This window comes from Panthera pardus, unplaced genomic scaffold (assembly GCF_024362965.1).
Source record: "Panthera pardus isolate Hobbes unplaced genomic scaffold, ASM2436296v1 HiC_scaffold_17, whole genome shotgun sequence".
Classification (NCBI taxonomy): domain Eukaryota; kingdom Metazoa; phylum Chordata; class Mammalia; order Carnivora; family Felidae; genus Panthera; species Panthera pardus.
Genome location: NW_026526732.1, coordinates 111,132,196 through 111,156,504, shown reverse-complemented (window position 1 = coordinate 111,156,504; position 24,309 = coordinate 111,132,196). Strand labels below are relative to the sequence as shown.

The window sequence follows — 24,309 nt, the reverse complement described above, 5'->3', positions numbered from 1 at the left end:
TATGATCGCCTTCCCTGTCTTTCCTTCACCAGAATATGAGCCCTGTGAGGGCAGAGATTTTTTTTTTTTGTTTTCTCTTCACTGCTGTATCTGCAGTGTCAAGAACAGACCCCAGGGGGCGCCTGGGTGGCTCAGTCGGTTAAATGGCTGACTTCGGCTCAGGTCATGGTCTCACCATTCATGGGTTCGAGCCCCGCGTTGGGCTCTGTACTGACAGCTCAGAGCCTGGACCCTGATTCAAATTCTGTGTCTCCCTCTCTCTCTACCCCTCCCCGACTCGTGCTCTGTCTCTCTCTCTCTTGCTCAAAAATAAATAAACATTAAAAAAATTAAAAAAAAAAAAGAACAGTCCCCAGTATATACCTTACTCATAGTAAGTATGCAAATAAACAAACACACAAAACTTGTTGAATAAATGAGAAGTTAGAGATCAGGTTTGTAGCAAACAATTTGTTTCTCACACAAAGCATACTTAGAATTTCTCAAAATCAAGAGAATATTAATAAGAGATATTATCTCCAGGAAAATTTCAGGGATAAAAATATTTCTCTTTCTATTTGACTAATTTTCTTTTCGAATACAGTAAGAAGGGCTGGTGTTTTCTGCCGAGTTGGGGTTTACGGTTTTCCTTTACCATCTTGTAAAGTTAAGGAAGACAATTCAGTTAAACAGTATAGCAATAAACCTTCCTTGTAGGAGAAAATTTTTCCTGCTGACTCAAAGGAATCACTGGTATTTAATAGCGTCAGTGGGTGAATACTCTCCCAGCTGAATGCTGGGGGCTCCTCTGTGATGACACGGGTGGGGTGTGGGCTGGGAACACACAAATGAAGGCTCTTAGCATCCTCAAGGGGCTCGTGGTCTCTGCTCACAGATACCACAATTCTGAAACACAGCTCTTTTCCTCCAATTAGCTTTACAACACATTGAGAAGTAAACATTATTATCTTCATTTACAAGTGAAGGAATTTCAAGATGAGAAATTCAAGTTGCGAAATGAGGCGCCCTGTGCTGTAGAAACGCCAGGTTAAGAACGGCATGTGAAAAACAGAGCAGACTCTGTGCATAAGAGTAACAATTCAAAAATAATTTTTATTTTAACTTACATGATCGAAAGAGTGATGGATACAAATGCCACGAGACTAAAGGCACCCCCTCTGAGTGAAAATAAAATGCAGAAATGAATACAAAAGTACGTAATTAATTACTCATGCAATATTCAAAAAATTAGAAAACGAAAACAAAACTAACAAAAAACTCTGTAACATTTGTGATTTGACTTTCTACAAAAAGAATCAACCATCTAACAGAGACTATAGGCTACAGACTATACATGCTAAACTACAGACTGTACAATGTACCTTTAAAATGAAGGATATATGCATATATATAATATTTATAAATATACAAATATATATACACATTATAACTTCACAGTTGAAAGAACTATTCGCCAGGAAGTCTGGCAAACAATTCTTACTTTAAAATGGATTAAGAGTTGTTCTTAAAGGTCTTGCTAAAATGTAAATATTTAAAACGACACCTAAATATTTGATACGAACACATCCAGAATACAGTTGATATTCCACGGTTTAAATCACACTCACACATTTTATTTTGATATCTTGGCATATCCCACCGTGTATACTCTTAAGAGGAAGGAAAGTTAGTTAGTACGAGCTATCTAGTGGTCTTGTACTTTATTTAGTGGAATTGCTCCCCTGATACAGAAACAGTGAGGGGAGCTGTTGTTTTAACTATTTGGCCAAGAGATCCCACCCAGTGACGAGTGATTTCTCTGGGGCAGTAACTGTCCCTGTGCCTCGTCCCTCGGGACATTCTTCCTCCTAATCTCATGGTAATTCCTGTAGAAGCAAGGACCACTTGTGAATCTCCTTCTGCTCCCGCCCCATTAAGATTCCTCCAAGTGCCCAGTTCTACGACCCCAAAGAGCATCACAGCTTTCTGATTCCATGAGTTTTTGTTTTGATTTGTCTTAGCAGCAAAATACCTCTGTTGTAAAAGTATCATAAAAAAAAAAAAAATGGCTCGTGTTCAAAAAAGCTTCAACTTCGAATGTCTTTTTTTAAGGAGTACGGGTATCATCTTAGACATCAACCTGTCTTTTATCCATCACAGAAACATGCTTTGGGAACGGTCAGGATGGAGAAAAGAAACAAAAGAAGTAATGGAGGCTTGGAAAAAAAATGAAGTTAAAAAAAAATTTAAACTCTTACAATGTGTCATTTTACCGAGTTCTGCGGGCAAACTGTTATTCGAAGAAATTCTTTTTTGTGCTTTGCATTTAAGGTAAAATTAGGTAGCTGGTGGGGCCCCTCAACCCTCAGGACACGACGGGGAGACACCGCAAGGCGTGTGACAGTCATCAAAGTATCATGTGACGATTTTAGGCTTAGAGAAGAACTTCCAAAAAAGTACAAAGATGGCTGTTCTAAAATTCCATACATATGAGATAAGATGGATTCTTTTACCAAGTATTGTCAGACGCAGTCGACACCGTCATCTACGGAGTCATATTGGCCCTATTCTATCGGCCAAAGGAAAAGTAGATAGGTACTATGACGCTCGACTTTGACTTCTATCTATGACGTGTTAAATTTCCAGACAACCTCAGCAGAACTCTTCAAGGTTTAAACACGCCCGCTAAATCCCAGCACCATCTTGATGAACAGGGCCATTTATTAAGATGGCTGTTGGGCAGAGCTCATTAAAAGGCCGTGGCAACTTCAGCCCCATGACGCCCTCCAGCGTTAACACGGTCTCGAGGAAATTTGTCCAGCTGTTCGTACGCCAGCCGCCCATCTTCTCCTGCGCGCAGAACATCAAAAATAAACACCAGTTTAACCTTCTCATTCATCACTCAGGATAACGAATTGAAACCAGTTGTTTGGGAATGGATTGCTATATTTGCTAATGTTAACTTTAGTAAGGAAAGTCATCTTCTGTAATTCTTAATTATGTGGTTTCCTAGGTACTGTTTAGAAGAGCCAAGAACTTTTTTTTTAATACTCAAAAAAAAAAAAAAAAAATTCCAGGGGCTCCTGGGTGGCTCAGTGGGTCGGGCGTCCCACTTCGGCTCAGGTCATGATCTCACAGTTTGTGGGTTCGAGCCCCGCGTCGGGCTCTGTGCTGACAGCTCGGAGCCTGGAGCCTGCTTCGGATTCGGTGTCTCCCTCTCTCTGCCCCTTCCCCGCTCGTGCTCTGTCTCTCTCTCAAAAATAAATAAAGATTAAAGAAAAGAATTCCAGTGTAGTGAACATACAGTGTTGTATGTTTCGGTTTCGGGTGTACAATACAATGATCCAACAATTCTATACATTACCCAGTGCTCATCAAGATAAGTGTACTCTTAATCTCCCTCACCTATTTCACCCATCCCCCATCCACCTCCCCTCTGGTAACCATCAGTGTGTTCTCTGTAGTTAAGAGTCGGCTTTTTGGTTTGTCTCTTTTTTCCTTTGTAGAACAACCAAGTACTTTTGAGTTAATGCCAGAGACTAAAATAATGTCAGGGTGTGGAACAGTTGAACTCCTAGGGGCATTTAATGGCAATAATTTCACACATAGATTTCTTCCTGAGAAACCATATGGATTATAAGTGTGTTAGAGATTTCAGAATGGCTGGTCCTTGACTTCAAGGCATTGAACTTTGATATAGCTTTTACTTTTTTACATTATATATTGACATATCTAAAGGGTCTTTTATAAAAGTCAAATTTAGCTAGACTTTAGCTAAAAAACTTTAGCTAAAAAAAATTACCCTTGGCCTTGGACACATGTGGTGATGCCATCTACCAGCTAGTAACTAGGTCACGTCTGCCAGTAGAACCATCTCGAACAGCCAACAGGTATTTGTAAGTTATCTGAACATTCCATTCTATTTTTTCCTATTTAAAACAATGATTAGGAAACGGGGAAAACAATCACAGAGAAGTAGTGATAAGAAGCAGGTTTTCACGTATTTAATACAAGAGAGACAAAGCTGGGAATAATGAGTTGTGGTCAATCAGAAGTTCATTAAGAGGGACACCTGGGTGGCTCAGTCGGTTAAGCTTCCCACTTGGGCTCAGGTCATGATCTCACAGTTCATGGGTTTGAGCCCCGTGTCAGGCTCTGTGCTGACAGCTCAGAGCCTGGAGCCTGCTTTAGATTCTGTGTCTCCCTCTCTCTGCCCCTCCCCAGCTCACATTCTGTCTCTCTCTCAAAAATAATAAACATTAAGAATAAAAAAGAAGTTCATTAACAAAAAAAGTAAAAAAAGATTCATGAAACGCTAGAAATACATTGATGTCAGTGAGTTTTTGAAAAGCAGTGTAATGGTGGATTTTATAATATATCGTAGTCTCTGGAAACAGAAGCCTCTCGATCAACTAAAGTTTGTCTTTTAGAGGGGTATATTTAATTTTTTCGGTAATACATCACATACCAAAGGAGGGAGTCACCTGCACTTATAAGAACTTAGCGAACTCCTCTAGACAAAGGCCACCAAATTTTAGAGATTTCTGCAGATTGTTTTGTCATGCCTTGTTGACTTTTCTGAGGCAAATGCTATTTTTTCCCCTAATTCAGTAATTTTTACTTTTTTATTGCTTTGGAGTGGAATCCTTTTTTGAGACAAAATATTTGCACAAAACCCTGACATATAAAACATTAAACACAGCACCTTTCCAGGTGATGACAGCGGGGCGGGGGGGGGGGGGGTAGAGAGAGACAGAGTTAGGCACATTCATACCATGGCACACAGCCTGAATGGCTTGGGTAACTAATGCTATTTAGAACCCAGTGAATACCCGGCCCGTTCCTAGCGTGTGCATGGCTGTATCCCAGTTTAGAGGTGTGCAGTCCTTCCCCAGAGTCCCGCAGAGTGTAGGTGGGTCAGGATTCCATCGCGGTGCCCTACCGGGTCTGGGTGCCCATAAGTGAGTTATGCCTCAATGGGCCCTTCTGCAAAATGGGACTAACTGCCCTTCTCCCTCGTGGAGTCCTTCGGAAGATTAAATGTGCTAACTCATGCAGGTCCCTCAAAACAGTGCCCGGCACAGAGCGAATCCTCTACGGGTGTAACTCCGCATCACTGCAGAGACACAACCAGAGCTGGGATGCCGGGGCCTCTTACTCTAACGTTGTTTTCCGTGGGCGTTGATCTGCGTTGGCCCCTCCTCTGGTCTGTCAACAGCCCTGGGAAGCAGGCAGGTGTTGGAGGAGAAAGGGCCTGAGCTTTGGCACATGGGGCAGTGTGCTTTCAACCGGTCTGAGGCCCAGCCGGACGGGTAGGTGGCCACAGCTACGCAGACAGCAGTGGGGCAGCGGCCTCAGGTGGCGATTTACATGTGAACGGTAACGACTCAAAATTAAATACGGTTAACCTTCAGTTCCTCACTTACAGAAGCCACTAATTCCACAGCAGCCGTCTAGGACAAAGAGACCGGCCCTCAAATCACAGGGGGACCTACCAGACACAATTACCAACTCGGTCATCTGGGTGAGTTAAAAACACACCAGTGTTTGTGTATTAAGGTCAAAGGAGATTCATAACATCGGGTTCAAGCATCGGTTACATCTTAGACTCCCCTGGGGGGCTTTGAACTGTCCCGGCACCCAGGCACACCCCAGCCGACTGAAATCAGAACCTTCGGGAGTAGAACCCCGGGCATGAGTGTATTTGAGAGCCTCCTTAGTGATTCCAAAGTGCCAACTAGTGTTGGGAACGTGAGCTGGTGGTATGAGGGGGGCATGGGGGCCGGGGGAGCCCCGCAGGTGAAGCAGGTGTGACCATCGCTCCTGGAGATGCTGTTTGTGCCGCTGAAGTGACTCCTGGGGCACATCTGGCGGGGACAGGCTTCTCTGGGTCACACTGGATAAGGAAGTGTCGCTGAGCTGTGCAAACACTTGGCTTGCCTTCAGTGTTAGCCCAGAACACTATGGGATAAAAGAGGTTCAAACTAATAATACCCTGGGCATGTGTTTAGGGAATTAAAGTTGTATGCCTAAAGCAGCCATAAGGAATCACTGTTTTTTAAAAAAAATTTTTTTATGTTTTTAATTTTATTTTTGAGAGAGAGAAAAGGGGAGGGGAGGGGCAGAGAGAGAGAGAGGGAGACACAGAATCTGAAGCAGGCTCCAGGCTCTGAGCTGTCAGCACTGAGCCTGATGTGGGGCTCAAACCCACGAACCGCGAGATCATGACCTGAGCCAAAGTCGGAGGCTCAGCCAGCTGAGCCACCCAGGCGCCCCCTCACCCAAATTTGTTTTAAAATTTTTTTAACGTTTATTATTGAGAGACAGAGACAGAGCATGAGCAAGGGAGGGGCAGAGAGAGGAGGAGACACAGAACTCGAAGCAGGCTCCAGGCTCTGAGCTGTCAGCACAGAGCCCCACGTGGGGCTCGAACTCAAGAACCTGAGATCATGACCTGAGCTGAAGTGGGATGCTTAACTGACTGAGCCACCCGGGTGACTCAAGGAATAACTGTTTTATCCTTCAAACAAACATGTGCTGGCTTGGATTTCTGTGGATCAAATGATGTATTCGTTAGCAGAAGGAAGTGTCATTAAACCAGTAACTGTAAGAAAGAACACCTACAACAACGAATGTGATTTGCACGGTGATTATAAATGCCACGAGGTTCTGCCTTACGTTATTATGCGACTATAGCCAAACCAGGGTGGCTTCTTTCCAACTAGTATTATTAGCCGGATTATATTTGAGGACTTTTAGAAGCATAGTTTTTGCACATTAAGAGCGGTTGCAGTAGTAAAATAACAACTGTCTCTATCTTTTATGCAGGTTAGAACAGCCTCTCTCTGCCCCCTGCACTCCCCCGAAAGAACAAAGGCGTGAAACCTGGTAGGCAGGTGCCTTTACAAGGTGAAGTGGGGAGGGGGGTTTATCTGGCTATTCCAGCATTCAAGAACCACACTTCTTTTCTCCGGTGTCAGGACTCAGCTGGGCACAGGTCAGCGGGGCAACCAGAGGCTAACCTGCGAGGCAGGGTGAGGAGGGGACTAGTGTGCCCGCCGTGCCTGCCGCCTCAGCCAACCGCGGCCCCCGGAGTCCCAGCCCAAGCTCGCCAGCCCCCCCTGGATCCCTGACTACTGCCTCTGCTTTGGGTTCGAGTCTACGTCCTGGCCTCCAAACAGCGCAGGCTGATCGGCCTGGCGGGGCTCCCGAGAGCGGCCCTCCCCCAGCTCCAGGCGGTGAGAACCGGGCATTGGAGGGAGATGGGAAGCCACCAGTTCCTCATAGTGTGTGTGTGTGATTGTGACCTACCTTGTGTGTGTGTAACGTGCCCTGTGCAAGTGCGCGATGTACCTTGTGTGAGTGTGACCTCCCCTGTGAGTGACGTATGCCATGTGAGCACGCGTGTGACGTCCCCTGTGCGAGTGTGATGTCCCATGTGTGTGACGTCCCATGTGTAAGCATGAGTGTGAGCAGGGCCCCCGGGGGGGAAGGTGCTCCCACGGCCCCCACGAACCTTCTGGGCCCAGCTCCCTTGGAGAGCACCAGAAGGAAACAACGTGTAAGCGAAACTCACCGAGAGACAAGAGGGTCTCCGAGGCCACGTTTCTGATTTCCTCCGTGTCGCACTGACACAAAGTCACCAGCATCTTAATGCTTTCGGTGGCCTGCGAGGAGAGAGCCGTTAGTGCTGCGACACCCACGGCGGGGCCACAGGGGCGGTACTGTCTTGCCCAGGGTTCCCTGGGCCCGCTGAGCGTCCGGCTCCTTAGGGGCTCTTTTAAAGGAACACATTCCGCGCCGTCCCTCCAAGATGCACCGGATTCGTCTCCCGGGATGGCGCCTGGGCCACGCACCGCAGGAGCTCCAACAACGCACGTTTGGAAGCGGAGTGGCCAGCCTGTCCTTCCAGAACAGGATCCCCTTCCCCGAGCTCTTTCCCACGCGCCTCACTGGTTCCAACCCAGTGCTCAGCTAAGGACTCTGTGTTTGGCTTGTGTGCGCAACGGGAGGACAGCCAGAGCAGGTGGTCGGAACCCTCGTGTCTGTGCATCCCACACGTATCAGCGCCCCAGGGACCGGGCAGTCGGCCAGGCAGCGAGCGGGGCTCGGTCCTGACCCCCCAGGGTTTCCGGTCCGGCGGAAAGACAGACGGTGGGACAATGACAGGCGGGGACACGGTGCTCGGGCAGAACAGAGCTGGGAAACGTCATCTGGTCTGACCTGGAGAGTCTTCACAGAGGAAGCGGTGTCTTAGGGCAATTAGCCACATTCTGGCAAGTGGTGTGTGTGTGTGTGTGTGTGTGTGTGTGTGTGTGTGTGTGTGTGTACGTGCGTGCACGTGTGCATGTGTTGGGCGGTGTGGGGCAGGAAATACATTCCAGGCGAGGGGAGCACCTCCTACCAGGACCCCAATCAAGGAGGGGCCTTACCAGCCACATTAAGTGCTTTGAACTTCATCCTTAGCATGGTGGAGAGCCACATAAGTGCTTTAGAAGCGGGATTTGTGGGGTGTTTTGTTTTGCTTTTATTTATTGATTTTGAGAGAACTAGAGAGCGAGCAGGGGAGGGGCAGAGAGAGAGAGAGCGAGAATCCCAAGCGCTGACGGCGCGGAGCCCGACGTGGGGCTTGAACTCACGAACCGTGAGCTCACGACCGGAGCTGAGATCACGAGTCTCACCCTTGACCCACGGAGCTACCCGGGGCCCGGGACTCGTGCTGTAGTGAGAGCAGCCTCGCCGCCGCAGAAAGCGCGCACGGAAGGCGGCTCCAATCGGGGTGGGCAGAGCGGGCTGCCGGGCGGTGGGGTCCGCGGGCGGGGCCGTCGGGGGGTGAGGATGAGGTGGGGGAGGGGCACGGACGAGCTGCACCCCCCACTGAGGTGGGCGAGCTGGGTGCCGGTCGGAGGTGACTTCCCAGCAGGGACACCCCGCAGCCAGCGGGGCACGTGCCAGCGAGGGAAGAGCCGGCCTGGAAACCGGGGCGGGGGGGCGTCATTGGCCTGGGGAAGATGACAGACACCCCCGGGAGAGGACGCGTGCAGGCAGAGGAGGGCCTAGGACCGCGTTTCCACGGACACCACGGCGTGGGGCACGCCTGCGGCCAGACCCAGATGCTTCCGCTGAGGTTCTGACGAGCTGAGGGACCAGATTGCGAGATGGCGATTCTCCTTCTGGAAGGAAGCCAGGCGCAGAGAGCCCTGGTGCCGGTGACAGAGGTGTCAGTGGCAGTGAGCAGCACGGGCAGACCACAGGCTCTTAGCGCAGAGAAACAGATGAGGGGCCCGAACTTCGAGGGCCTCTTGGTTTGAGGATCTCGATCTCTCATTTGGGTCCAGTTTGGTAACAGAAAAATGTGGCTGTCTGCTTGCTAGCATTAACTAAGTACTACTAATAATAGTAACGATACAAATAAAATAATGATAATAATGATAATGATGATGATGATGTTTTCCCTGACAGGTTAGCTAGAGTTGATTGGTTTGGGTGGATGAAACCCCCGTGTCCACACTGTTTTTCACACCATGCTGCCCAGAGCCCCTTTCAGGAGCTGGGAGGCTGGGGATGGTTTAAAAAGAGGTGTTTTGTCCAGCACAAAGGATCATATTTTCTGGAAGAAAAGAGAACAGTGGAGGAATCAGGGCTCTCAGACTTGAGATCTGCTGGAGTTAAAACTGTTGCTTTTACTGTCACGTTCACACTGTGCAAATCCACAGAAGCGGACACAGTTCACTGTACCCTGGTGACTTTGTTTCCATTAGCTCTGTGTCACAGCCATCGTCTCTGAGATGTCACGGGCACCAGGAGGCCACTCAAATAAACAGCAGTCACTGTGGGCTCTCTTGGCCACATAAGGTATTTTTCAGCACGTGACAAGGAAGGCTATATTTCCCAGAGCTGTTTTTCTGCACAGGTCATGAGACTTCTTTTGAGAGTATTAACCCCTCTCTTCATGCCCATCCGGCTACAGGTCCTGCTCCTTGTTCCATGCGGCCATCCAAGATTTTAGCAAGTTTGAAGGTGTGACTTTATCTTTTTCTGAAAAGTGACTAGTCTTATTTTTGATGATTTAAGGTAGGTTGAACATTAAATCTTTCCTACTGAAAGGCAAACTTTTTTCTTTTCTTTTCTTTTCTTTCTTTCTTTCTCCCTCCTTTCCTTCCATTTCCTTTCTCTTTCTTTCTTTCTTTCTTTCTTTCTTCCTCCTTTCCTTCCATTTCCTTTCTTTTCTTTCTTTCTTTCTTTCTTTCTTTCTTTCTTTCTTTCTTTCTTTCTTTCTTTCTTTCTTTCTCCTTCCTTCCTTCCTTCCTTCCTTCCTTCCTTCCTTCCTTTTAATTTCCTTAAGTAATCTCTACGGTCAACCTGGGGCTCAAACTCATGACTCCAAGTTGCATACCCCTCTGACTGAGCCAGTTGGGCACCCTGAAAGGCAAAGTCTCTCATGTTGGGAATTCTCAGCCTTTGTTTCATTTACATTTTAGCCCTGTCACTGCTCAGTGACATGTCCCCCTGACACACTTAAAATGGGTGAGCTGCTGCTGGGGTGCCTGGGTGGCTCAGTCAGTTGGATGTCCAACTTCAGCTTGGGTTGTGGTCTTGGGGTTTGTGGGTTCGAGATCACCATTGGGCTCTCCACTCTTAACAAGGAGCCTGCTTCAGATCCTCTGTGTCTCTCTCTGCCCCTCCCCCATTTGCTCTCTGTCTCTCAAAAATGAATGAACATAAAAAAAATTTTAAAAAAAAGGAAGGGTGAGCTGCTTGTTAAAGCAGATAGATCATGAGGAAGCATCTGGGAATTTATCGGCACATTGAATTTCAGTATTTCCTTACAAATTTTATTTGTCCCTGTTCTTTCTTGTACACAAGAAAAATTGGTGAAATCATCCTATCAACTCTTTTTTTGGGGTAAGCTATCCATTTCTGGGCTGCGGGCTGCTGAAACACATAATTATTTCATTTGGAAAATGATCAACCCTAAGGAAACAAAGTCACATTTAGCTACTATTTAAAGAAAAGACCCCCAGGGCGCTTGGGTGGCTCAATCGATTAAGCATCTGACCTTGGCTCAGGTCATGATCTTGTAGTTGGTTCCCTTCATAGGTTCGAGCCCCGCATCGGGCCCTGTGGTGACAGCTCAGAGCCTGGAACCTGCTTCGGATTCTGTGTCTCCCTTGCTCTCTGCCCCTCCCCCACTTACTCTCTGTTTCTCTCTCAGAAATAAATAAACATTAAAATGAAGTTTTAAGAAAAGACCCCCAAATGAATACACAGTTCCCACCGTGAAGGAGGTAAGACAGGTGCCCCCAAGTATGGGAAGAAAGCTGTTGGGTGCACTTGGCCTAGACTTGCTCAGAGCTGAACTGCCGGGGCCTCGGAGACTGGATCTTACCTGCAAGCTTTTCAGGGCCAGGCAGGCTGCCTTCTGGAGCTGGGGGTTTGCCTTTGTCAGTGCCTCACAGTAATACAGCAAGGCCTGGAAGAGAGGGAGGGACCCCGTGAGGACATTTTGATGTGTTTGCAGTTTCAGAGGCATCACTTTTACTCCCGGACCTAAACTATAGATAAAACGAGACATTTCATATGACCTTCAGAGCACAAAAAAAAAAAAAGAAAAAAAAATCCATAACAATTCATGTTTACTAAAAGAACTGTCTCTGAATTCAATCCATTACTCTATCAGGTCACAGACTCTGTGGACTATGAAGCTGGAAGGTCCAAAGTTACGTTTCCAGCATTCAAGAGCCCCTGAGGTCTGGCGCAAGTGCTAAGATTGCAGAAGGGTCTGTAGGGAAGGAATGTGTCTCCACAGAAGCTGCGAGATGCTAAGTGAATCGCGTGGAAGAAAGCCACCTTCCAAAGTGCCAGGACACGGTGCATGAAAATGATACTCGACCTGGACCGGGAAGGACGGGTTAGATTTCAGCCAAAATTAAGAGTTGGACGCTTAACAGACTGAGCCACCCAGGCTCTGCCCCCCCGCCCAATTATCTTTTAAGCTGGCTTAAGACCCAGGCCCTGCGTCACCAACCACTATGTGACCGTTTCTCTACTATCTTTCTGATTTCCTATGACTTACGTTGACCTAATTATCGTTACGTATGTACACATATGTACGCCTGTGTTTATATCTATTTCTACTCTCTCAACTTGCTCACGCGTGCTTCTGGCATTTTACTTAACTTCCTGTGCCGTAGTCTGTCAATCTGCAAAGTGAGTAGAATCAAAAGCCACTCACAGGCCTTTCTGATTCTTCCACATGGTGACACATGTCAAGGACTGAAATCCGGTCTTAGCATGAAGTAAGGCCTCGATAAATAGAGCTGTAGTGTTACTGTTATTCTTATATACATCTGCGTATTCATGTATTTGTTTATAGGAGATACAACAGTGACTCCATTTCTGTTGAAGCTCCCTAAAAGATGAAGATCTTGTTTTTTTTTTTTGTTTTTTAATCTTATTTGATTTCTTACAGCACCTAGAATGATACCCTGCGCTGAGTGAGCACCCATCAACTCTGGTGCCACCATCGTGCCTGGATGAAAGAGCTTGAAAGTGTAACCAAACACCTGCTGATGTGTTTGCTCATGGGATGGCACCTAGCACTGTGGTGGTCCCTCCCAGTTGTGATGAGACACAGCCTACTTTCTCAGTGCTGGACAACAGCCCCACCCTTAAATTTTTTTTAACGTTTATTTATTTTTGAGACAGAGAGAGACAGAGCATGAACAGGGGAGGGTCAGAGAGAGGGAGACACAGAATCCGAAACAGGCTCCAGGCTCTGAGCTGTCAGCACAGAGCCTGACGCGGGGCTTGAACCCACAAACCGTGAGATCATGACCTGAGCCAAAGTCGGATGCTCAGCCGACTGAGCCACCGAGGTGCCCCTGTTTTGTTTTTTGAATGTTTATTTATCTATTTATTTTGAGAGAGAGTGTGCCTATATGAGCGGGGGAGAAGGAAAGACAGGGGGAGAGAGAGAGAGAGAGAGAGAGAGAGAGAGAATCCTAAGCAGGCTCTGTACCACCAGCACAGAGCCTAACGTGGGGCTCGATCCATGAACCGTGAGATCATGACCTGAGCGCAAGCCAAGAGTCGAACGCTTAACCAGCTGAGCCACCCAGGTGCCCCAGGAACAGGATCTGTAGATGGGACTTCTGGACCACACTGTCCCTGTGAGCATGAAGCCCGTAACTCTGCTGGCTTGAGTGGGAACTGGGCGCTGTTCCCCGGCCTGAGAAAGCATGTGGCACTTCTCTGTGCCTTGCAGAGATATACCATCTCACAGGACACGTAAGCAGCATCTTGCTCACTTGGGTTTGAGCAGTGGCCCAAGAAGAGGTGGCTGCTGTGACATTTGGATCGATAAGAGTTATTTTTTTTAATATTTATTTATGAGAGAGAGAGAGAGAGAGAGAGAGAGCGCGCACAAGCAGGGGAGGGGCAGAGAGAAAGGGAGACACAGAATCCAAAGCAGACTCCAGGCTCCGAGCTGTCAGCGCAGAGCCCGACGTGGGGCTCAAACCCACAAACCGTGAGATCGTGACCGGAACTGAAGTCGGACGTTTAACCGACTGAGCCACCCAGGTGCCCCACAATTGGTAGGAGTTCTAAGAAGCCAAGAGAAGCTGTGCTGTTAAGCAAGAAGTCCCTGACACTGAACAGGACAGCGAGCATCTCCTCTGGCAGGTCCCAGATGATTGGAGAAACAACATCCCAACACAACGGTACAACTGGAAAGGATGGACATCTTCTACTTGTTTGGGGTGGGGGAGCAAAAAGCATCAAAAGTGAACCAACCTACAACTTTTAGTTTCAGTAGCTACGGGTTCTCAAAGGTTCAAGATTTATAGAAACACCAGCTCTCACCTAGGTATTTTTATATTTGCTTTAGCCCTTCACATGTGAGTACAGAATTAATGTGCCAACGTTTGCTGTTTCATACAAGAAAAAATGGAAAGAACTCAAGGTTTGGGCACGGTGGGTCCAACATTTCTAGGTGGTACCTAAGTTTCTAGCTTCTTAACTAGTGTGTCGTCTAAGCCATCTGCAAGGGGACACTCTTTCGTGGAAAACGAATCCAAGGGCATAACAATGAGAGCTGAACTGGAATAAAGAGAGAGCATGTGGCCAGTGGCATGTGCCCTAAAAGTAGAAGGCGCATACAGAAGAGCCAAAGAAGGGCTGTGTTGTAACTGCTGTGGTTGCTACTGTTTTCTGTGTTGTTTTTTAATTTTTGATGTTTATCTATTTATTGTAAAACTGAGAGAGCAAGTGGGGGAGGGGCAGAGAGAGGAGGAGAGAATCCCACACAGGGTCCACGCCGTTAGCACAGAGTCTGATGGGGGGCTCCATCCTATGGACCGTGAGATCATGACCTGAGCCGAAATCAAGAGTTGGATGCCCAACCGACTGAGACACCCAGGTGCCCCAGGCTGCCTTTATCTAAGGAGACGCTAGACCATGGGTCCTTGTCATGACCAAAGGGCACTTGTCACGACCAAAGGGCACCATGATCCCACACACAGAAGACTGTGTCTGTATAGGCTGCTACCAGCAGCGGTCACACGCCTTTAATTTTCCTCCTCTCTCTTCAGTAGAGTGAGGATGATTGGCCCATAGAACAGCCTGTTGAGCAAATCCCAGAAAAGACTGGAGCTTTGTAGGAAAGAAGAACATGAAGTCCCTGCTCTTGGGCCCAGATGACCTTAGAATGGAAGGTCTTGTGGAGACACAAACATCCCACCATTCCCCAGCTTAGCTGACACCTCAGAGAAGTTAAGCTCTTCTCAGCTGTCAACATTTGACCTTTCCCAGGACAAGAAGGGGCCAACTTTGATTTTACTGAGCTGATTTTACTGGGCATGAGCTGATTTTTAGAACAACTGTTCAGATTATAAAGGGGACCGAGCCGTTGTCTGTACGGGGCCCCTGTGTGCTTGAATTGCCAATGCCTGTTACACCCGGCTGGTACTGAATTAAAGCCACGGAGGGGTCAACCTCCTCTCCCCTGGCAAAAAGGAGTGATGGCTTTCGAAATTAAAAATATTCTTGTTCTTTGACTCAATGGTTTGATGACCGATGCCAAGTCACAAACTGTGTGTGCCTGTATGCTCATCATGATATTTTTCAGAGTTGGGATCTCCACAAAGGCCCATCAGTATGGAACAAGATAATAAATTATAGAATATCCATACCCTGAGATGCACATTCACCCCTCAAATAGAATGAAGTAGATCAACATGTTCTAACAAGGAAAATAACCATGATCTATTACATTTAAAAACTCAGTTATGCAACAGAACAGTGTGATCTCATTTAAGAAAAAAAATTATTATAGGGGCGCCTGGGTGGCTCAGTCGGTTAAGCGTCCCACTTCGGCTGAGGTCATGATCTTGCACTCCGTGAGTTTGAGCCCCGTGTCGGGCTCTGTGCTGACAGCTCGGAGCCTGGAGCCTGCTTCGGATTCTGTGTCTCCCTCTCTCTCTGCCCCTCCCCTGCTCACACTCTCTCTCTCAAAAATAAATAAATATTAACAAAAAAGAAAAAAATAATTATAGACGTTAGCATATGCGTAGAAGAACATTAGAAGGAATGTACACCAAATCCCTAACAGTTTTCTCTGGGGGCTGGACTTATGGGCACTAAAATATTTACAGTATATTTTGTAGTTTAAATTGTGTTACAGGGTATGTATTATTAATAGGCAGAAGAAAGTTATTTTTTTATAAGAAACATTTGGCAAAACATTAATAGTAAATGATAGAAAATTAAAGAAGCTTCTGGCTTGATGTCCGTGGTTTGGGGCTTTACCTTTTCCCTGAAGTGCTCGTTTCTGGAGGCTGCGGTCAAGTACAGCATCACAGCCTCACGGGCTTCCTGGTCATCGCCAGTCAGCAGCACAGCCAGGGTCCCGAGTACTTCCTGCTGGGCCGAGAGGCTGCCCAGTGCAAGGTCACTCATGGCCTGGAGCAGTTTCTCATCTCTCAGCGACTGCAGGGTCTGAATCAAGGAAACTAGGAAGTGAAAAGAAAGCAGAGTTCACTTTCTGATTGTAAGGTAACACACTCACTTTTTTTTATACGACTCAAGTATACATGTAATAACAGACCCACGTACGCAAAGTCAGCATATGATGAAGGTGATGTTTTCAGTTAGTGAGAAAAGGGCATGATTCTAGTAACTCTATTATGGCAAATGGCAAACCTTAATAGGGAGTAGCGAAGGCAGATCTCCATCTTGTACGGCCACTAAAATAACTTCTAGATGAATTAAATAGTCAAATGTAAAAATATACAGCGAAGGAACTACAAGTAAACTTGTAGTTTACTACAAATAAAATCTTCCCAATGAGAGCCAACTCTGTTGCCGATCTTTTAGCCATACCCGTCTGGCAATCCCCTGGCCCCGAGTGACCCCAGCTTGATGTTCTCTCTGTCTGCACTCGGGCACCTGGGCCCCGATGGAGAAATCCAGCTGGTTGGCTGGAATATGGAGATGATACGATAAAAAATAAAATTCTGAGTCCCATTTGGACAAACTGATGATGTTCCATGACCAAGGAATGTATTCTGATCCCTCATAAAGTACCCGGTGCAGGCATCTGTCACCGAAACATTAGGATAAGAGTGTATCTGGTCAGTACAGATGGGAAACGATAACCTAAAATTCACGATCCATCAGTAGACAGCATCCACTATTCAATGGACACATTAGTGAATTTTTGAGATTTTTTTTTTTTTGGCTTTAATTTCCTATTTCTGCTGCTGGGGATGTTGTGGTCATTTCACTGCTTTTTAAATAAATGCCACAGCATAAGGTCTCGAGACAGTATTATGTATAACAATGGAACAAACAAATCACGGAAAACAACCTAACTGTTCAACAATCATCAACTATATTCGCATGCACCCAAATGCAGGGATACTCCAAAACTGAAAAAACTTTCAAAGGATAACATGGGATATAATACCAAATAAAAGCTAGGACTGAATGCTTTATAATAGGTCATCCTAGCTTTGAAATGTCAAATCCATGCATATCCAACTAAATACATTAAATTTTAAAAGTAAGATAGTAGGTGATTTGAATATTTTTAGGTGTACTTTTTTGTTTTCTAGTCTTTTTTTTTTTTTAAATAATGAGGGCCTTTTTCTTATTTAAAGGAAGAAGAAAACAAAAAAGACATGTACAGGGTTAGGGTTTCTCCACGGTCCTCCTCCACTCCTACTGGTAAGTAGGTACGCCTTCCCCCGGGACCGTCGGGGGGAGGCTCAGGGATGTCAGCTGCTATTGATGTCATTTGAACAGTAGAGAAATTTACTCAGAAAACTGCTTTAGAGTCAGTGACAAACTTAGAGAAGATAGGAATACTATCCTCAAGTGAGATCCTGTGGTCTCCCGCCTCGGTTCTCCTTCTAGAACTCTGGACCAGCATTTACTCATCATGAGGGCTACGTAGACTCTCCTGTGTTCGGGCTGGCTTAGGCACCGGGTCGGGGGGAGAAAGTGCGTCTTCTCACTGGGATGTGAGCTCTGTGACGGACCTGTCAGTGCAGGGTTCAGCGTTCTGGAGGGAAGGGCTAAGTCTGGTGCTGAGCCAACCCGTCTACTCCTAAAGAACACGCTGCAATCCCACCCCCTTTCACCGGCAGCGGTGAAGTCTGGGTGGATTTACAGAGCACAGACTGGGGAGCCAGGACCCAGCCCCTCACGCCTGGCTCTGCCCCCAAAGAGGTTTCCTCTCATTGCAGCTGCTTATTTTATTTTCGGCATGTGACACCACGCAAGAAGCAAGGCAATCGTGAACTTCAGGCCACCCCGCTGTGCTGGTGCCCGTTCTGCACCCTCCCCGGAGACACAGCCCGAGACGTGGTTTTCCATCTCCTTTCCTGACCAACATGTCGCCCCATCTGCCTTCTCGTGAATCCCATTGCGGACTGTTATGAAAGTGCCTCCACAAAGGGCAACGTAACACAGTACTGCCTGTAGGCTCGATCCCACAAACGGCAAATACATTCGTGAAGAAATTACATCATTAAATCAGCTTCTGGTCAATGTCGTATCCTTGCTGCGTGATCAGGATGCTCTCGGTACACCCCTGGTTCATTGCCAAGAGGCTCACTACTGTTAGGGGTCCAGAAGTCGTTGAAAAGGCTGATCTCATCCCAGCTGTTGACTTGGGGGAAGAAATGGTTACCAGCCCTAAAAACTATGGCTGAAAAGACCAGAGCTCACTCCACATGGAGCCACCACACGGTGCAACGAAAGAACACGTCCCACCTTGCTTGGCCAGCTGGTTCAAGTAGCTCTCTAGGTCGCTCACACCGTGGCTGGTGAAGTAGCCGTAATACTGGAAAACGGTGATGACCTCCGAAGAGAGGCTGGAGGGGAGCAGAGGCTCAGCCTGGTCCAGGATTTGGGACACCAGGGTTCGAAACACTGTTTGGAAGGAGAAACACAAAGAGGCTTTGAAGTGCCACGAGCACTCATTCGTCCACCTGTCTGTCTTTGTACCGTGGGGTCCGGCAGAGCACAGTACGCGAGACGAGCTAGTCCTCAGTGAATAGCTGGACGATTACTGGACGTACGTATACATACCTGTGTAACTGCGTTGGGTCAAGAACAGAACACTGCTGGCACCCCACCTGGTTGACTCATGCCCCCATCTCAGTCTGTAGATCCCCCCACCCCCACCACAGGTAACTGATAATCTGACTTCTATCACTAGGACTCAGCTTTACCTGTTCTTGAACATCATATAAATGGGATTATACAGTATATACTGTTTGTATCTGGTTCCTTTTACTCAATAAAATATTTGTGGGATTCACCTACATTGTTGCTTTCAGTTTATTCTTCTTAAAAATTGCTGTGTGATAGCCTATTGTATGACTGATGCTATAAATACACAATATATACATATATACAATATTATATACATACACATTATACACACACACACATACACAACACATTTATTTTCTTGTTGGTGGGCATTTGAGTTGTTTCTGATTTTCAGTTCTTGTGAAGAAAGGTGCTGTGAACCTTTTTTGTGACTATAAGCATCTATCTCCCTTGACATATTTAGGAGCAGAATGGCTGGATCATAGGGTAGGTATATTTAGCTTTAGTAGAAATTGCCAAACTGTTTCCCAAGTGGTTCCACCATGGGACACGCTCCTGTTGGTAACATTTTAATGAAAAACATATACAGCCACCTATACAGCAACACGGACGCACAGTGCTTTTAAAAGTCACCGCTGAGATTCTGAGTTGGAACGCGTTCGTGCTCTTTCTTTTCTTAGAGTAGATGATGGACAGATGACGTCTTCTCCGGAGAGTCAGCCTTTTCTCCAGGGCTAGCTGCTGGGGAAGCGGTGAGGGGCAGCCCGCCAGTGCTCGCTCTCAAACCAAACGGCGGACCCCTTCCTCCCCGCCCCTGCCCTGTACCTGGGTCTGCGAGTCCTGGATATTCTCTGTTGACAGTTCTGGCAAAGCTGGCTTCCAGCTGCTTCATCACTCTGTCAGCCGAGCTGTGGTAGACCCCCACCGGGCTGCAGCACCTCGTCCAGAATGACAGCAAAGACAGCTTTTTGTGAAATTCTGGGATGGCTGGAAAAGAAGAGCAACCCCCACCCCCAACACACAGTTGGAACGAAGCAGATGAAGAGATGCGCCTGTGTGGGGGTGGGGCAGGCATCACTGCCCCCCCCCCCTTTTTTAAAGATGGTGGTTTTTAAAAGTTTTTTTAAATTTTTTTTTTTTTTTTTAATTTGAGAGAAAGAGAGAGAGAGCGGCGGAGGGGCAGAGAGAGAGGTGGGGACAGAGGATCCAAAGCAGGCTGTGTGTTGACAACAGAGAGCCTGATGCGGGGCTCAAACCCATGAACTGTGAGATCGTAACCTGAGCCGAAGTCAGATGCTTAACCAACTGAGCCACCCAGGAGCCCCAAGACTATGGTTTTTACATAAAAAAAATATTTACTGATTTTGAGATACAGTGGGGGGGGGAGGGGAAGAGAGAGAGAGAGGATCCCAAGCAGGCTCTGCACTGTCAGCACAGAGCCTGACACGGGGCTCAATCCCGTGAACTGTGAGATCAAGAGTTGGATGCTTAACGGACTGAGCCACTCAGGTGCCTCTAAATTTTTTTTTTTTAAGTAGGTTCCACACCCAACGTGGGGCTTGAACTCATGACTCAGAGAACCACAGTCTCCTTGTTCCACCGAACGAGCCAGCCAGGCATCCCCTAAAGACTGTGGTTTAAAATTATTTTTTTAATGTTTATTTATTTTTGAGAAAGAGAGAGACAGAGCATGAGTGTGGGAGGGGCAGAGAGAGAGGGAGACACAGAATCTGAAGCGGGCTCCAGAACTGTCAACAGAACTCCGAACTGTCAGCCCAGAGCCCGACGCCGGGCTCGAACCCACAAACCGTGAGATCATGACTTGAGCTGGAGTCGGCTGCTCGAGCAACTGCGCCACCCAGGCGCCCCTAAAGACTGTTTTTTAACTGGAACTACGAGATTCCTCTGTAGTTGGCAGATTTTCTAAAGGGCAAGGAACTTATGACCGGGAGCTCATCTAGCCCGGGCGGCAAAGAAAACACAGCAAAGGCAAAGCTGTTTGCTTTCGGTGAGAGAAAACCCAGCAGCCCTCCTCTCGGAAGATGCTCTCACCATCTCCCCCCCGCCGTAACTTTCCTGCAAACCCGGCGACAGGATCAGAGAATCACCCCTCAGGAGATGTTTCTGAAGGGGCCATAACACATCAGGAGGTGGGCTGGGGGAGTGTGACACCCGCCTGGGGGGGCCTCTCCGGCTGAAAAGGCGAAGAGCACCGTGTAGGCAGCACACGGTCAGTGACCGTGAGGTCGTGACCTCATGCGGTTGGGACCATGAGGAGGTGCCTGGGAGCCGGGAGGACGCGAGTCACTTGCATCCTCGGCTTCCTGTCCCCTTTTACGTCTCTCAGACACCTGCCGAGGTCACCGGCTCCCAGGAGGACTGGATGCGGGAGGCACAAATCTAAAACGGGAACCTACAGGGAGGTCTCTTCTAGGCTGGGTCTGAGCGACCCAGAGAAGAGTCTGGCACCCCACTACCTCCACGGGATGTGTGCTGTGAACAAAGACGAAAACTCCTGTCTTTATAAAGAGCTCTGTGGCCAGACCACGCAAGTTCAAAGGCAGCTTCCCCACGTCAAGTTCTCCACCTAACCCTCTTGGAACCGGGGACTTTCCTGAGAGCCTGCCAGCGTATTTCTACCTTTTCCAAGGACAGCTGGGGAGTGTCCTGCCTTTGCCAGTCAGCTGCTGTGGGAGCTGTGTCTTCACCAGCAACACGGCACAAGCACGGTCCCGGTCGCCTGTCCCCCAAATGGAACCGCGCTGGCAGAAAAAGTCCGTGAGACTGCCTGCGAGGCGCACGCTGGTTCTGCTTAGACGCGGGTGTCTGACTTCCGGAGGTGGGGGGCTGGCCCCACGGAAAAAACCGTGTTCTGCTGGTTCGACTCCGAAGGCTGAGGCGCAGTGTTAACGAGATGGCACCAGTCCACGCTGGTGGGCACTGGACACTGGCCATGCCTCCACTGTTATGCCTTCCTGCCGGCCCCACGGAGCAAGGGAGAGGCTGGGGGTGTGGCACACACGTGCTTACCTTCAATGACAGAACTGATGTTCCCTATGTTCTCATCGCTGACGGCCGACAGTTTCTCCATCACCTGGACTTGCCGAGAAAGCTTCTCCAAGAGGTTGCTCGCCACAAATGGGGTTTTGCTCGAGAAAACAATTTGCTGATGAAACAAACGAAGCCGCCGTGTCAATCACGCCCACTGTCGTCAGCGGAGGTTTCCCGACCCAACCCCGTCCTTCCCCACACGGCCGTCACGCTAAATACACCTGCACGGTGCTCTGTGCCGGTGTGAGAACGTTCCTCGTTCTGTGCCAGTTACAACACCTGACGAAATCACACGTGTTTTTGTTGCCTCTCAACTTTTTCCGTGCCTGTATGGATTCTGGGATTTTTTCACTAATAGAGCCACAAGGTTATTATCAAGTTGAGGCTCTGTAAATCCTCTTTGAAACTTCGAAGGCATATTCAGGCTGCTTATCTGTGTGCTAACACAGATAAAGAAAGATTGCTTTCCCAAGTAGTAATTTTTCCCAGCACGGATTTCTTTCTTTGTTTTCAAGCTGGAAATGAAGAATGTGTGGTATAATAATCATGACTATAATCAAGGCTTTCTCATTCTAATTAACAAGTGCTGATTATGTACCAGGCACTGGTCTGAGCCCATGTATTAGCTCATGTCATTGCTCACCACCACCCTAGGAGGTGGGTACTGTTGATGTTCCATTTTACTGCTGGGGAAACTGAGGCACAGAGAGGTCCGGTAGCATGCCCAAGGCCACATAAATAGTAACTGATTTCATTTGAGTGCAGGTCACAAGAGTAAAGGGCATGAGAGAGGACAGAAGTCACTTGTTGCCTGAAGGTTCTAGACCTTTCTGTGTGCCTCAGAGACCTGTCCAGTCACCTGGTGGGTATGGATGCAGGGAGCTGACCTGTACTGCCATCCTCCCCTGTCTAAACCATGTAGATTCTATGCACATATGATTTCCAATCTCCGAGCCTAGTGTGGCAATTATGTGCTGATGCCTTTCACATATGTAGATACAAGTAGAAGCGAACTGACTTCAGGCATAACATATGGTCCACATGGGATGCCTGTTTTTTTCTCTTTGCAATTACATTCTGAATGAAGATGTAAACTCACCGATTAGGCAGTGGGTGTGAGCTAGAAATTACGTTTCTAATCCTTAATCCTTTACATCTCTGTACGTGTGCCTCTTCTGTTTTTTTGATGCTGATTTTCCCCACAGTGGGGTTGACTTGTTATGGTCATGGTCATGGTCTGGTCTGAGTATCGGGAAGAACGCTGCACTGAATATTTTTAAATTTTTTTTAGTTTATTTATTTTTTGAGAGACAGTGCACAGGGGAGGGGCAGAGAGAGAGAGAGAGAGAGAGAGAGAGAGAATCCCGAACAGGATCTGTGCACTGTCAGCACAGAGCCTGATGTAGGGCTCAAACTCACGAACTGCATTGCACTGAATATTGCTTGTCAATTAGTCTTTGAGAGGAAAACATTCATTCCTTCATGGAAGAGAATTCTCTTATGTCTCACAAGATAATGACTTTACCTCTACAGTGCCAACAGGTAGTGTGCTCAGCACAGAATCAGGCTCAGCAAGGACGAAGAGTTGTGAAAACCATCTTATTCAAGTGGTTGGATAGAGAATAGTTATAAGCAAACAACAACCCTTTCCCATTTTGGTCAGAAAAAAACCACTGGACCTTCTGCCAGATTGGTTGTCAGTAAATGGCTGGCAAATTCAACAGTCAACAGAAGAGATCAACTGGGATGTTGGCCAACCTAGCGGTAAGAGTCGTAATTGCCAACCAGTTTCCCACAGTGTCTGAGGTGACTCTGGGGTTGTTTGTTCACGGAGGAAAAGTATATTCTCCATCTCATCACAAGTGCGTTATGGAAAAAGCACACTAACCCACTTCTGGCCTCTCTGGGACCCCCCTCCTCCTTACCCTGCCTCTTGTCTGCCACTTGGTCCCATGCTCTTAGGAGCATGATTGATTGATTGACTATTTATTTATTTATTTATTTATTTAAGTTTTGCACCCTTCCTGTCTGGCCAATCCCCCTGAAGACCATTACACATTTGCTTTCACATTCTCATCCTGTTCCCCACACATGCAAACAGGCTGGGGAAGACAAGCAACCAGGCGAGGAGGAAGTATTTAAGGAGATGCTTGGGGCAGGAGGTGGGGAGCACTTTGTTCAGGGGAGCTAACGCACTTCCTGCAACCAAAGAATTTCAAAATATCCGCTTCACTGTTGCAAAATCTTAACAGGTAAGTAGCCTGAAATGAGAAGAAAAACAAGTCCCATGGCGTCCCAGAACGAGCGCCTACCTGGCAACGATAATGGCCTCTGGAACTATTCTTTCTCGCTGCTAATACGTACTTATTCAAGATCTGGGAAACCGTGTTTATATCCTGCACCATTTCGCCTTTAGCCGTCCAGGTGGAGTGACAATATTCACACTACCGTGTGCCCTGTAACACTGGCTTTCGAAGTCCACCCGTTTGTAGATGGCACAATGCAATTTTTTTCCCCTTAGTCACGTTACTCTTCTCTTTTGGCAAATGATTTGAAATCAAGAGCTAACCTATTGCATGTTCGAGTGCGGAGAGCTAGGTTTCAAGATAGAAAACCCAGGGTTCAGGGAGGATGGCCAGGGCCATCAGAACTTTC

The 24,309-nt window shown here is 47.4% G+C and overlaps 1 protein-coding gene across 9 annotated transcripts in view; it reads right to left on the bottom strand.

The window, feature by feature from the left end:
• Positions 1–1,072: 1,072 nt before the first annotated feature.
• Positions 1,073–24,309, bottom strand: part of RIPOR2 (RHO family interacting cell polarization regulator 2) — a 230,227-nt gene continuing 206,990 nt past the window's right edge. For 5 of the 9 annotated variants that reach the window (XM_019425286.2, XM_019425289.2, XM_019425287.2 and 2 more), the window contains 7 exons: positions 21,634–21,769; positions 19,429–19,590; positions 18,259–18,417; positions 15,790–15,992; positions 11,369–11,452; positions 7,556–7,646; positions 3,969–5,332 (listed from right to left, as the gene is read on the bottom strand). In XM_019425286.2, coding sequence (XP_019280831.2) covers positions 5,139–5,332; positions 7,556–7,646; positions 11,369–11,452; positions 15,790–15,992; positions 18,259–18,417; positions 19,429–19,590; positions 21,634–21,769 — 1,029 coding nt within the window. In that variant the 3' untranslated portion in view covers positions 3,969–5,138. Of the gene's footprint in view, positions 2,830–3,968; positions 5,333–7,555; positions 7,647–11,368; positions 11,453–15,789; positions 15,993–18,258; positions 18,418–19,428; positions 19,591–21,633; positions 21,770–24,309 lie in introns of those variants that run through there. The other 4 variants (XM_019425291.2, XM_053904846.1, XM_053904844.1 and 1 more) reach the window with 3 other exon arrangements.